Below are 14,422 nucleotides of genomic sequence, written 5' to 3'. Positions count from 1 at the left end.
GAACACCGATCTTTATTTGTGGTATTGCAGTATCGTATCTCACCATGTCCAGTATACATTAAAATGGGAGAATTGGTTTAATATTTAAGCCTAACAAATTCAAAAGATTCCGATTTTAGTAACTGTGCAGCTGTGTGAGAGATTCTGAAAATCTCTTATTACACCAACAGGCCACATTTGAAATCTAATATTTAGGATGCCTTGAATACGGGACGCAATATCAAAATATATCAATCGTACGTAACTATAAAACACCTGATAGTAGAATATGTAGTACTGTTATTTTAGTTTTAATACACAGATTATACATGTTATAGATTATATTTTACTATAAGCATTATACTGTAACCTGTATCTGTTCCCCTTTTCAGTGATATTCTCTTAACTCTGTTATGGTGTGGAAGAAAGGATACAACTTATGGTGCATGTTGCTACAGTTCTTAATGTTTTACTCAATCTGGTATTGTAGAATACAGTGCTTCTGCACTGATGAATGGCTGTGGAAAATCAAATATTATCTTCTTGAATAATTTATGAGCTGTGCGTGGCACAAAGATAACACAGTTACATTGCAATCCATTTAATATGCCACTATAACCAAGTGAATAGAAATCCAGTCCCCAAACTGAAGCCTGGGGACCACTGGGGCCAGACATAAATATTTCTCCCAAACAACCCTGACACCTGACAAAGCAATGTTCCCAAGGCCAGGGGATCAATTCATGCAATAATGTTACCGTCAGGTGTTTGGGGTTACGTTAGTTCAAATGTAACACTTCCTGCCTGGGAGTCAGCGGTTTTGTACATTCCTAATGCCCGCACTAACAGTATGTGCCATTATATATTAAAAGAGGGACATTGTAAGGAACAAAAATTGGTTACTGGTTCTCAGTAATTGCCTAATATCAGTATAAGAACCACTGTTCGAGAGGGAAATGCAATAGACAATACAAAAAGGTATAATACTAAATAAATAAATAAATAAATAAATAAACAAACAACCTTTATCAAGAGCTTTACTATAAGTCCAGACTCAAAGCACTAAGGCAGTATACTCCTGTGTATTGACCCTTGTACTCTGTTACTGCCAGCCTGCACCACATGCAGAAAGGGCTACACGCTTCTAACCTCTAACACTTACACGTTCATGCAGGTGTGAATGACGACACTCCAAGCACTATTAGATAGAATCACTTTTTTTTTTTTTTTTTTTTTTTTTTTTTTTTACAGAATGATATTGAAAACAGAAAACACTTGCATACACCAGAAAGATTACCTCTTTTGAGAATGCAGATTTTTTAACAACCAGGCAACAGATACGAGCCACTAATCCTTTAATGAACTGCAATAAAGGAGACTGGACCTACTGTATATCAATATGTTTCAATCTGTCCAAAGCCAGTGAGGCAAAATGAAAGCATGCTTTCCAAAGGTTTGTTTAGGCATAAAAGTGCATCATCCTCCAATTCCTATGGGGGTGCTTAATGATCTAAGAGTAAGAAATATCTGAGGCTCCTAACAAGTGCAGTATATGTGCAATGTATTGTGTTCTGTATATCCCAGGGATGGAAATAAAAGATTCTGATATCACAGTCAGAATACAGTGAGCTTCAATAGGCTCAGCTCAGATCAAGACAAGCTTCTTTTATTCCCTGTATCCAGAGTTAAAACACTACCTTTGTGCTACAGACATGAACACTAGAATTAAGTGAAAAGGTTGAAAACATAGAATGATCTACTTTAATGGCTATGTTTGATAAGCATCATTTCAACTTTAAAAGCATGTTACTGCCAAGTACTTAAAAGTATGCAAAAGCATCTGGTAATAATCTTTAATCTGTGCGTAATGCATACCTTGTGTCACTTCAGCTTTACTGCAGCTCTTGTCACCATGAGTTTTTTTTGGACAGAAACAAACTGAATGTAAAGATATTCACTTAAGGAATAATACACAAATAAATATTTGTATCCCCGATCAACCTTGATAAAATACAGGGTATGGTGAGAGTGGCTCCTCTTTTAAGAATAGTAAACAGTTGTAAACTGGTATGTTTGGCTCAGAATAATCTGCCTGGCTGTCTGCCACTACTTTTTCACTCCTTGACCAAGGTCAACAATTTGCTTTCAACACGTTTCAATTGTTTAAGATCAAGTGTCTTTTATGTTTGCTGGTTTCTTTTTAAGCCACAGACTGTTGAGGTTTCATAGCACACATGTTGCACAAAGGTCATGAAGAAATTAATGTCCTGTCACGAACAGTGTAAAGCCCCTTTTTTTTGGTATTTGATGCAGAGGGTCTTCATGAGTTACTAGAAGCATGAAATATATTCAGCAGACCAGAGCAGTTTCATGGATATCAAACTGCATTTTATTCATGAAAACAGACATGAAACTCATTAATTAAAGGTTTGTGAATTGGGCTCATCATGTCTTGTTTTTCTTTTTAAAAAAGTAATGGGTGGAAGTAAAAAAAAAATACAAAAAACAGATACTGGAAGTTGCATGGCTAATGTATAACACAGTATCTTATTACTCAATCCCTTGAGCACACGCCATGCTTACGTTTTCATTACTGTCAACCTCTAACTTATGAAGCACTTAAAGTGAGCATTAAAAGAAAACTGCAAACAGCATGCCAGGTCTGTACTACATACTGCCACCAGCAAGCCTGTGTTACACGGACCATCTGTTCCTCTGGGAGGGGAGCAGGTCAGTCCTTGCCCTGACAGAGACTGGATAACGTTCTCTGCCCGGCTTCACAGAAGCCTATCCTGTCAAACTGCTGTTCATCAAACTGCAGTCAGAGGAAGAGAAAACACAAATAGATCTTCCCATTACTCACTCTCTCTCTGCTCCCTCTCCTTTAAAATGGCGTCCAGCCACTTCTGCTTGTCCTCAGGGTTTTTGGCCATGCAGACGAACCATTTGTTTTTGGCCGTGTTGTGGATCTTCCAGCCATTTGTCACTGTGTAGCCATTGCTATGGTAATCCGCTGCAAAACATAGAAACCAGGAAAAGGGAATGAAAATTCCAGACGGGTGATGGGTTGTGTATCAGCCTTTGCCAACAGATTCAACTGCTGGAGCACATATACATTGTGCGGTTGGCAAGATGTATATATAAGAAAAACAAAACAAAACAAAACAAAACAAAAATAACAAAGGATGCAGTATGTTTTCTTGTTGTTGCTATTTTTAATGTTACAGGACTGAGGAAAAGCAGCATAACTTGCCAACTTTATCCAAGGCCTATGGTTTTGAAGATCTGCTACTATTATTAAAAAATAAAAAAAAATAAAAAAACTGTAGAACTGTAGTATATACTGTATCTATGTACAGATATTCCCAGAAACCAATGAACACTAATTTAAGGAAGCCTAACCGAGAGCTAGCCCCATGTTCAGAAATTCTCCCTCAGTCAACATCATAAACTCATGCTGCATTGTGAAAGTGGAAAAGAACAGTTTTGAAGTTGCTTTAGATTGTAGCCCTCTTAAAGAGTATAGAAGGGTGAGCATATTTAAACCTTGGTGCTTTTCAGAGTACAAGCATTGTGTATTACATGGCTTCTCGATTATGTGGAGAAAGTAATTGAACCCTGAAATAGATTATTTAAGCCGAGCCCTTGCAATTCACAAGGTGGGTAATACATTAAGAGCAGCCTTGTCTCTTTGGTCAGGCCACTAAGGACTCACTTTCATTAGGACTGATAAGAGCCCCCCTCCCCCTCCTCCCTCCCCCCTCTACTTTAAGGAAATATCAAATACTAGCATGTTCCATTAATAAGAGGTAGCATCTTTACATTATGCACCAAATTCAGTTCATGTAGAATGTAACACAGAAGGCTTTGGGCACATACTGGATAGAGCTTCCTAAGTACATATATACAGACGTGCTCAAATTTGTTGGTACCCTTACAGCTCATTGAAATAATGCTTCATTCCTCCTGAAAAGTGATGTCAGTAAAAGCTATTTTATCATGTATACTTGCATGCCTTTGGTATGTCATAGAATAAAGCAAAGAAGCTGTGAAAAGAGATGAATTATTGCTTATTCTACAAACATATTCTAAAATGGCCTGGACACATTTGTTGGTACCCCTTAGAAAAGATAATAAATAATTGGATTATAGTGATATTTCAAACTAATTCGTTTCTTTAATTAGTATCACACATGTCTCCAATCTTGTAATCAGTCATTCAGCCTATTTAAATGGAGAAAAGTAGTCACTGTGCTGTTTGGTATCATTGTGTGCACCACACTGAACATGGACCAGAGAAAGCAAAGGAGAGAGTTGTCTGAGGAGATCAGAAAGAAAATAATAGACAAGCATGGTAAAGGTAAAGGCTACAAGACCATCTCCAAGCAGCTTGATGTTCCTGTGACAACAGTTGCAAATATTATTAAGAAGTTTAAGGTCCATGGAACTGTAGCCAACCTCCCTGAGCACGGCCGTAAGAGGAAAATCGAACCAAGACTGAACAGAAGGATAGTGCGAATGGTAGAAAAAGAACCAAGGATAACTGCCAAAGAGATACAAGCTGAACTCCAAGGTGAAGGTACGTCAGTTTCTGATCGCACCATCCGTCGCTTTTTGAGCGAAAGTGGGCTCCATGGAAGAAGACCCAGGAGGACTCCACTTTTGAAAGAAAAACATAAAAAAGCCAGACTGGAATTTCCTAAAATCCATATTGACAAGCCACAATCCTTCTGGGAGAATGTCCTTTGGACAGATGAGTCAAAACTGGAGCTTTTTGGCAAGTCACATAAACTCCATGTTCACAGATGAAAAAATGAAGCTTTCAAAGAAAAGAACACCATACCTACAGTAAAACATGGAGGAGGCTCAGTTATGTTTTGGGGCTGCTTTGCTGCGCCTGGCACAGGGTGCCTTGAATCTGTGCAGGGCACAATGAAATCTCAAGACTATCAAGGCATTCTGGAGCGAAACGTACTGCCCAGTGTCAGAAAGTTCTGTCTCAGTCGCAGGTCATGGGTCCTCCAACAGGATAATGACCCAAAACACACAGCTAAAAGCACCCAAGAATGGATAAGAACAAAACATTGGACTATTCTGAAGTGGCCTTCTATGAGTCCTGATCTGAATCCTATCGAACATCTATGGAAAGAGCTGAAACTTGCAGTCTGGAGAAGGCACCCATCAAACCTGAGACAGCTGGAGCAGTTTGCTCAGGAAGAGAGGGCCAAACTACCTGTTAACAGGTGCAGAAGTCTCATTGAGAGCTACAGAAAACGTTTGATTGCAGTGATTGCCTCTAAAGGTTGTGCAACAAAATATTAGGTTAGCGGTCCCATCATTTTTGTCCATGCCATTTTCATTTGTTTTCTTATTTACAATATTATGTTGAATAAAAAATCAAAAGCAAAGTCTGATTTCTATTAAATATGAAATAAACAATGGTGGATGCCAATTACTTTTGTCAGTTTCAAGTTATTTCAGAGAAAATTGTGCATTCTTCGTTTTTTGTGGAGGGGTACCAACAAATTTGAGCTTGTCTGTATGTATTATTTTTTTTACTTCTCCTTACACATATACTTGTATTGCACAAGGCTAGTGCCGACTCCTACCAATAACGTGCTGACCAAGGGACATCTGGCTTGTCAAAAGCACAGCAGCAACCCTTTATACATTCATAAAGACATTCTCATAATGAATGAATACCAATTGCCATTGATAAACTTTACCTTATAGAGTGACTATAATCTGAGTGCTGGGTCCAGTACTGGAAAATTCCAACAAACAATTCAAAAATTTGTTTTTAGAACATTTAGAAATGAGTATACAAATGAAAATAAATGCATAAAATGTGGTATAAATAACACTCAGGATTATTTTACTGCTAGGATATTTTTACTCCATTTTTTTTCCCCCATTCAATTATAAATGAAAGAATATTTTAAAAAATTCATCTGAATTTTGAAAGCATATTCAACCATAGAAAACTGTGTTTCTCACAGCAATGCAGAATCAAGCTTGGTCTTTCTTTCTACAGGCAAGCTCATAAATAATCTAAAGCAATGAGTTATATTTATGGTTTGCAGGCACATAAATAGTTTAATGTATTGCATCCTCTTGGTTTATGACACACTCATGGGATTAGATTTAAAGCAGGAATATCCGACTGATTTCAAGCAGTGCATAAGAGGAGCTGCCGAAGAGTCTGGGGCATCATTTCATTCTCAAGACAAATAATTTTTAATCCAATTCAAAATGGAATGGTATCCATTAACATCTGTACCAAACCAAAAGTAAAACAGCTGGATGATAAATACAACCACATTTGTATTCATTTTGGACTACATTTAAAACTATTCTTTCCTGCAATTTTTTTTCTGTTTGTTAATATTAGTGTTCTTGAAAGGCACAGGGTAAGCTACACACAATGCAGGTTGTCACAATGTTAGCTCCCGCACAAAATAAAGAGAATTAAACTCTCATTAAAATACGTCGCCTATGTCTCTTCCTCCACGAAGTGCAATAAACAGGCATTAAAAGCTTTCTCTGTTGCCAAAGGGAAAGGAAGTCCAGGAAAATGAAATGCTCCCTCAAAACACAGGTCATGTCAAAGATCCCCTGTCACTGAGGTTAAAACACAGAGAAACTATCGCTTTTCAATCAAAGAGCTTCTTTTTTCAGAACTCTTACTCTGGGTTTGAACCTGGGATTTCCCTGGAAACCGACAGCACTGAAACCATGGAAACCACAAAATGAATACATCCACTGTGGTGTTGCCATACAGTAGCATTTCAGTTACATGTACTATTGGATCCCCCGCCCCATCAAAAGTATAGCGAAAGCCAAGCTCAAAAGAATCCCTGGAGTGCATTATTCTGAAGGTTGAAAAGCCATTCAGAGAAAAGTCCTGTGATCAGCAGTTGCAATGTGTGGTTAGTTAAGCAACTTTGTGTCATTTGTAATCCGCTGCTTGTCCTGGGAACACCTTGGTCTAAAATATATCTTGATTATCTCTGAAAATAAATGAATGCAAATACATTTTCAATGATAATATGGTGCTCATTTGGCATTTTTTGACTAATAATTACATATCACTTATGTCAGCTTTTATTAAAGTGTTTTTGTGTAATCACAAAATATACATCTGCATAGGCTGTAAACAGTACATTGTTTTTGCAACTTGGATTTAGCTAATAATAAAAGACCAACATCTAGCATTTACAACAGTCTCTTTATACTGCTACTTCTGCTACTAAAATATATATATATAGATGATGCACCGAGTTGGCAAGATGTTTTTCTTTGTGGTCTACTGAAACTTCACAGCATTCAGATGGCACAGAAAACTTCACAAGCTCAGAGTTGTGATGCAGTGAAAAGAGTTCTGCAGATGAAACCGATAGCACTTCCTGTGGTGTATCTTACCTTCAGTCACACTGACACTAGATTATAGAGAGCACAGCTATGACTTAGTTCCTTATTAACACCATCTCCGAATCAAACCCATCTTGTACATAAACAAGATTCAGACACTGAAGGTGTTGCAAACAGATCACTTATAAATATCTTATATTTATAAATGATCTGTTTGAGATTATATTGTATTGTCATTTTCAGACATTTCACAAATGGTACGGTACAATTGGAGATAAGCTACCATACCCAGAACAATGCAACACTTTCCAGTACTGTATCTACAAAAAGGAATTACAGTTCTGTTAAGTAGCATTTTCTTTTGTGCTATGCGGTGTGACCACTTGCTAACTAAAAATCTTGGTATCCCTGAATAGAGATACACTTTCAATTTTGAAATACATTTTCAAGAAAAGACATGAAAATGTTTGTACTTCCATATATTTTATAATTGAGCACTTGAAGTTACTGCAAACTCCGCTGACAAAACAGAACAGGATCACTTCAGTGAGTCTTGTTACTTCAGTGAGTCTTGTTCTGCTTTGATCATTATATGACTACAGAAAGAGGCAGCATGTGTTTAGATACTATCGTCTCAGAGCTCCCTGGGGTTTCATCTTCTTAATAAGTTTCTTTGTAACAGCACATATTCAATTATAGGACATGTGAAGAAAAGGTAAGACAGGACCATAAGTAGCGGATGAAATAATAATGACTGTATCTAGCCACCTGGAACAGACTAGTCCCATCCCTAGTGATACTCCAGAAGCATACCTGTCCCATCTTCCACGTTCTCCACCTCCATCACCTCAGTGTTTATTCTCCCTCTGAACAAATAGAGAGGTCCGTTCATCGACTTTGTCCTTTTAATTGATTTCTTCCCTGCAACTCTGCACAGCAAGTTTGGAAATAAACATTTTAGTACCCAGGAATTCATTACATTTAGATATATTTTTTCTAGTTATGCTTAATTATATATATCCAATTTGCTCTTATGTCACACGTAAGTAGATCATTCCACTATATATCATTACCCATTAACTATAACCCAAGGGAAATTCCTTGCATGTGTCTCTTCAGGTATCTTTCTGGGGTAAGAGAACAGCTGCCGCATACTGATGAAGCCACAAAGAGGCAAAAACATGCCCATGCCCACGCCCATGGAGTGTGCATGACTAGAATGTAGAATGATGCAAACGGAATGGTCTGGATTCCATTTTAAGAGAAAATCCGGAATCAGGGGATTGAATCATGGCTGCATGTATCACGTTGTGCTTCTTAACTAACTGTGGGCCCAGCAAAAATCAGACATACTGTACCTTGATTTCCGTTTACAGTAGACTAGGAGATTATCAAACAGGAAGAATACTCTCTCTTGAATGTTTCCCGCAGAAATCTTCAGTAAAGTACCGTGGAGTAAGGGCTCTGTGCAAATATCAGTCAGATTGGTACCCTGCACATTAAAACAAAAAAATATTACAAACAGAACAATTAATTCATTAGGTTGCAGTATTTTATGATAATGGTATATTAATGGTTGTGTTTCCAATCTTCTACAATAAAACTTCAGTTTAGAGAACAGATTCTACCAAAACTGTAACAACATCTATTTAGAACCAGTTACCCCTTGACAAGGACACCATTTGAAAACATATTACACGATAGTTCCATTTAAGGAGCTTTGAATTAATCTCTCTTGTTAAATTATAACCAAAGTTAATCATAAGTGGCAGAAGGATTTAATAAAATTGTAATGTCCCTTTAATTTTTCTTCTTAACTCTAAAATCAGTTACTTTTTAGTTAAATCTAACAGCAATCTAACAGGCATTTAACAGTGTGCTAAAACACAGATAAGAAATCCTGTGCATCTTTCTGTTGGCAATCATCCATACCTCCCTAGGACAGCATGTCCATAGAGTTTGGTTTAAATGTCTATATTGTTTATTAAACATGTGTAACTAATTGCAACTGCCAAAATCATTTTTCATCCGGTAAAATAAAGAAATAAGCTGATCACAATGGGTCTTGTAAAGAAGGTACAATACAGCATGATCAACAGCATATTTTGAGAATGAAAATGGACCAATGCTTGATAATCATGTGCAGGTTTCATTTACAGGGTCAGTGTGTTTCTATGGGGCCCAAGAGTTCTGTTTTTGTTTTATTTAAGCTTGTTCTTGATTCCCCCTTTTTCCATTTAGTTTCCACGTCCAGCTGCCGCATACTTCTTTAAATAACGATAAATGGTCTCATCTCTGTGCAAAATCATGGGTACTGTGGCCCACAAAAGGGGGAAAAGAAACAATGATGTCTCAGTATTAGGGCAGCAGAAAACTGACTGATTACTTGAGCCAACTGTGCATCTCCCTAAAACCAAACAAAGACGATGTACATTTCCTTGTACATTTCCAATGCATTCATTTTATAGTCAGCGTTGCTTTCATTTTATCCAAAGCACTACTGTGTGTATTATCTTAGGGGTAGAACATATTCAGATTGCAAAAGTTCAACCAAAACCTCAGCTCAAAGGAGAGAAATAAGATATTCTTATTGCAAGGCAGTTTGAGCCATTAATGATTTGGTTAAATTGGGAAGCAGAGGCACAGGACTTGGTTCCTCGATCACTGCCTGATTCTGCTGATCTCCATCTATATTCGACAAGCCGTTCATGAAGTCAGTCTGGATCAAAGCAACAGTAACTGAATCAATCTTTCTGCACAGCCTCCTGCATATTCCACATCCTGTCTAGTTACAGTGGTGTGTGCAGAATGAGAGGTGAAGGGGCTACTGCAGTTACCCCGAGGTCTGAGCCAAGGACCAGCAACTTGAAGAGTCAACGTAATAAATTGTGTTGAACCAGCTTTGCTTTTTTACATTCCAAAACAAAAATGGAAACGTTTACTGAAATTCATGTGACCATTCTGAGATTTTCTGTTGAGGAAGTCACTTTCACAATTCAATTTAGGAAGCTGAACACCCGTAGGATCCTCTATAACTGCACAGATGAAAAGCTAAGCCAATATTAGAAAAGAGGATTTATTATATATGTATATATATATATATATATATATATATATTGTGATGTACTTTGGTCTTTTCAGCCGGAGTCTGTGCTGTTCTTCCCAACAGGTGTCTGTCACTTTAATTACACACGAAACAAGGGTAGTGTTCTTTAAACGCCGTGGCGTACGTTTATTCAGCAAACTGATATTTCAAACAAAAACAAAATACACAAAACAAAACCTAGCCTTTCTTCAGGCGCTACCTAAACTGAGTAACAGTAAGGCTAACTAATGCAGGGCAGGGTAAGCCTGTTCCCCTGTTTAAACTAATTCCACGAATCACCTAAGCCAAATCACCGTCCAGAACTCCGTTGTCAAGAATACCCGTACCTTTGTTTTGTTAACAGCAAATCTTTTGTACAACACGCTTGTTTCACCACTTCAACCCTTTCTCCCTGAACACACAAACTGAAGCCCTTTTAACCCCGACCTGATCACTTCCATCTGATCAGCATTTACCCATTAATTATACAATTAAGCACTTGTTAGACTTGTTTCAACAAAGTGTGTGGCTACCCCCCATGGTCCTAAAGCCTCCAAATTACTGTATGGTACATACACATCATCACATACCCTCCCCCTCTGCACGATCCCGTGGGGTCGGGCATACAAGATTTCTGCTGGCTGCGGAAACCTAGACAGGAAATCAGCATTTATGTGTTCTTTACCTTTTCTATGTATTAAGTCAAAACAGTAGGGCTGTAATGTTAAAAACCACCTGGTTATTCTCGCATTCTTGTCTTTCTGACGATACATCCACTGTAATGGGGCGTGGTCTGTAACCAGTGTAAATCTCCTTCCCCAGAGATAATACCTCAAAGAGTCCACGGCCCACTTAACAGCTAAGCACTCCTTTTCTATTGTGGCATATGCTTTTTCCCTTGGGAGGAGCTTTCTGCTCAAAAATAAAACAGGATGTTCCTCCCCCTCCCAGGACTGTGATAACACTGCCCCTAGACCCACTTCCGAAGCATCTGTTTGTAATATAAACGGTTTATCAAAGTCAGGACTTATCAAAACAGGTTCAGAGCACAGTGCTGATTTCAAATCTAAAAATGCCCGTTCAGCCTCTGCTGACCATTTTACCATGTTAGACGTGGATGTTTTAGTGAGATCTGTTAAGGGCACAGCTCTTGAGGCAAAGTTTTCAATGAACCGGCGATAATAGCCAATAAGTCCGAGAAAGGCTCGGACTTGTTTCTTGTTCACTGGACGGGGACAAGACAGAACAGCTTCAATTTTGTTTTGCTGTGGTCTAATTAAGCCACGTCCAAGTGAAAATCCCAGATATTTTGTTTCCTGCAGAGCGAATGCACACTTCTTTTTATTAGCCGTCAAGCCTGCTTCCCTTAACGATCTCAATACCGCTTCCACCTTGTATACATGAGACTCCCAATCAACGCTAAAAATGACCACATCGTCAAGATAAGCTGCTGCATAGTGACTATGTGGCCTGAGTACCCTGTTCATAAGCCTTTGGAACGTGGCTGGGGCACCATGCAGACCAAAGGGCAACACTGTAAATTGGAACAAACCCTGTGGAGTTACAAATGCTGTTTTTTCTTTTGACTCTGGTGACAATGGCACCTGCCAATAGCCTTTGGTCAAGTCGAGTGTGGTAATATACTTGGCTTTTCCCAACCTTTCTAGCAATTCATCCACCCTCGGCATTGGGTATGCATCAAACTTTGATATCTCGTTCACTTTTCTAAAATCCATACAAAATCTTATAGTTCCATCAGGTTTTGGCACCATCAATACCGGGCTGCACCAGTCACTATTTGATTCCTCAATTACTTGTAATTCCAACATCTTTTTTATTTCTTTAGCGAGATCATCCTGTTTAGACTCTGGAATTCGAAATGGTTTCACTCTGACTCGGGCTCCTGGAGGGGTAATGATACTATGTGATATAAGATTAGTTCTCCCTGGCAAGTCTGAGAACACGTCATCATTTCTATTAATTAGTTCTTTAATTGCAGTACTCTGTTCCGCGGTCAAGTGTTCACCAATTTTCATTTCAGTTGCACTTGTCATACCCGGCAATTCGGGACCCAGTTCTAAGTCTTCGCACTGTACTGTGCCTACTAAAGGTTCCCTGTCTACCCACGGTTTCAGCAGATTGACATGGTAAATCTGGTATGGTTTTCTTTTCCCTGTCTGGTACACCTTATAGTTTACATTACTTAACTTATCCGCTATTTGGAAAGGTCCCTGCCATTTAGCCAAAAACTTGTGTGCATGTGAAGGCAGCAAAACCAACACTTTGTCTCCCACTTTAAACTCTCTTAGACGAGCCCCGGCGTTATACGACGTTTTTTGTAGCTCTTGCGCTCTGACCAGATTTTCATTTACCAGGCTGCTAACCTTGTCCATTCTATCTCTCATTTTTATTACATACTCAACTAAATTGTCCCCTCTAGGTGGCGTTCCTTCCCACACTTCTTTGACAACGTCTAAAATTCCCCTCGGCTGTCTCCCATACAATAATTCAAACGGCGAAAACCCAGTCGAGGCTTGAGGAACCTCTCTGATAGCGAACATAAGATAAGGAAGAAAACTATCCCAGTCTTTGCCGTCTACGTGCATTACCTTCTTTATCATTTGTTTTAACGTTTTATTAAACCGTTCCACCAAACCATCCGTTTGTGGGTGATGAACAGAGGTAGTAATTTTTTTTACTTTGCACAACTTACACATGTCTTTCATAACTGTGGACATAAAGGGGGTCCCTTGATCGGTAAGGATCTCTTTAGGGAAACCGACCCTAGAAAAAACCTGTATCAACGCTTGTGCTATATTCCTTGAATTAGTGTTCCTTAACGGTATAGCTTCGGGGTATCTAGTGGCATAATCCACAATGACCAGAATGTACTGGAACCCTGTTTTAGATTTTTCCAAGGGCCCAATTAAGTCCATTCCCACTCTCTCAAATGGCACGTCTATGACAGGTAACGGGACAAGCGGGGCTCGAGTAGGTTTCCTGCCAGCGACCCGTTGACATTCTGGGCAAGCTATACAAAACCGCTCTACATCCTTATAGACTCCTGGCCAATGAAAACGCATCATTACCCGGTCTCTAGTTTTCTGTATGCCTAGATGCCCTCCTAACAGATGGCTGTGAGCCAGCTGTAGTATTAAACCTTTAAACTTACTTGGCACCAGTAACTGTTCTAACCACTCGCCACATTCAGTTCTAGTGACCCGATACAAGAGATCATTTTTAACAATGAAATGTGGTACAGTGTTAGTGTCCCTGTTTTCCCAATAACATTCGTCCGCTACCACAGCTTGATTAAAGGCATATTGTAAATTTTTATCTTCTATTTGTTCTCGTTTGAAGTCCAAAGGAGACACTGCTAGCTCATCCCACATCTCGGGGAGGTTTTCTTCTAAACTTCCTAATGACTCAGATTCCCTGTTAGGCTGCCCTACACGCCTTTGGGGGTCTGCACTTTTGCTTGTATATTTCCCCCCAGGGAGCCTTTGCGGTTTAGCTTGGGTCCTATACTTTTGACTTCGTGTCTTCCTGGTTTTTCCTGGTTCAGCTAGTATCTCTTCGTCAAACGGAAACAATTCAGACAATTCTTGGTTCTGGCCACTAGATGGCCCTGCCTCCTTAGTAGCAACAAAAACCTCTCGTAACTGTACTAAGCGAGCAAATTCGATACAATCACGACCCACAATCACTGGATAAGGAAGTCTAGGTAACACTCCCACTTTTAACTTTACCTCCTGGGAACCTATTTTTAGATTTACGGTGGTAGCTGGGTAGGTTTTAATATCACCGTGGATGCACATTATTCGTACTTCCGCCTGGTCTGTAGAAAAGTGTTCCCCCACCAGGTCAGAGGATATTAAACTCTGCCCACAGCCTGAATCTAACAAAGCTACTGTGCTTTTATCGCCTATTTTAACAGCAACCACATACTCTGTTTTTGGAGAACTGCTGGAAAATAAGTTATTAACC

General features: G+C 39.0%; 1 protein-coding gene across 1 annotated transcript in view; it reads right to left on the bottom strand.

Annotated features, from left to right (window-relative positions):
• Positions 1-14,422, bottom strand: part of LOC117431194 (phosphatidylinositol 3,4,5-trisphosphate-dependent Rac exchanger 1 protein-like) — a 110,856-nt gene that overhangs the window by 50,294 nt on the left and 46,140 nt on the right. The window contains exons 7-9 of the mRNA XM_059003467.1: positions 8,709-8,842; positions 8,164-8,279; positions 2,843-2,992 (exon numbers count right to left, since the gene is read on the bottom strand). Of these exons, the coding sequence (XP_058859450.1) occupies positions 2,843-2,992; positions 8,164-8,279; positions 8,709-8,842 (400 nt within the window). The remainder of the gene's footprint in view (positions 1-2,842; positions 2,993-8,163; positions 8,280-8,708; positions 8,843-14,422) is intronic.

Source organism: Acipenser ruthenus, chromosome 29 (assembly GCF_902713425.1).
Source record: "Acipenser ruthenus chromosome 29, fAciRut3.2 maternal haplotype, whole genome shotgun sequence".
Taxonomy (NCBI): domain Eukaryota; kingdom Metazoa; phylum Chordata; class Actinopteri; order Acipenseriformes; family Acipenseridae; genus Acipenser; species Acipenser ruthenus.
Note: the sequence above shows the minus strand (reverse complement) of the source record. Positions and strands in the feature narration are given on the sequence as shown.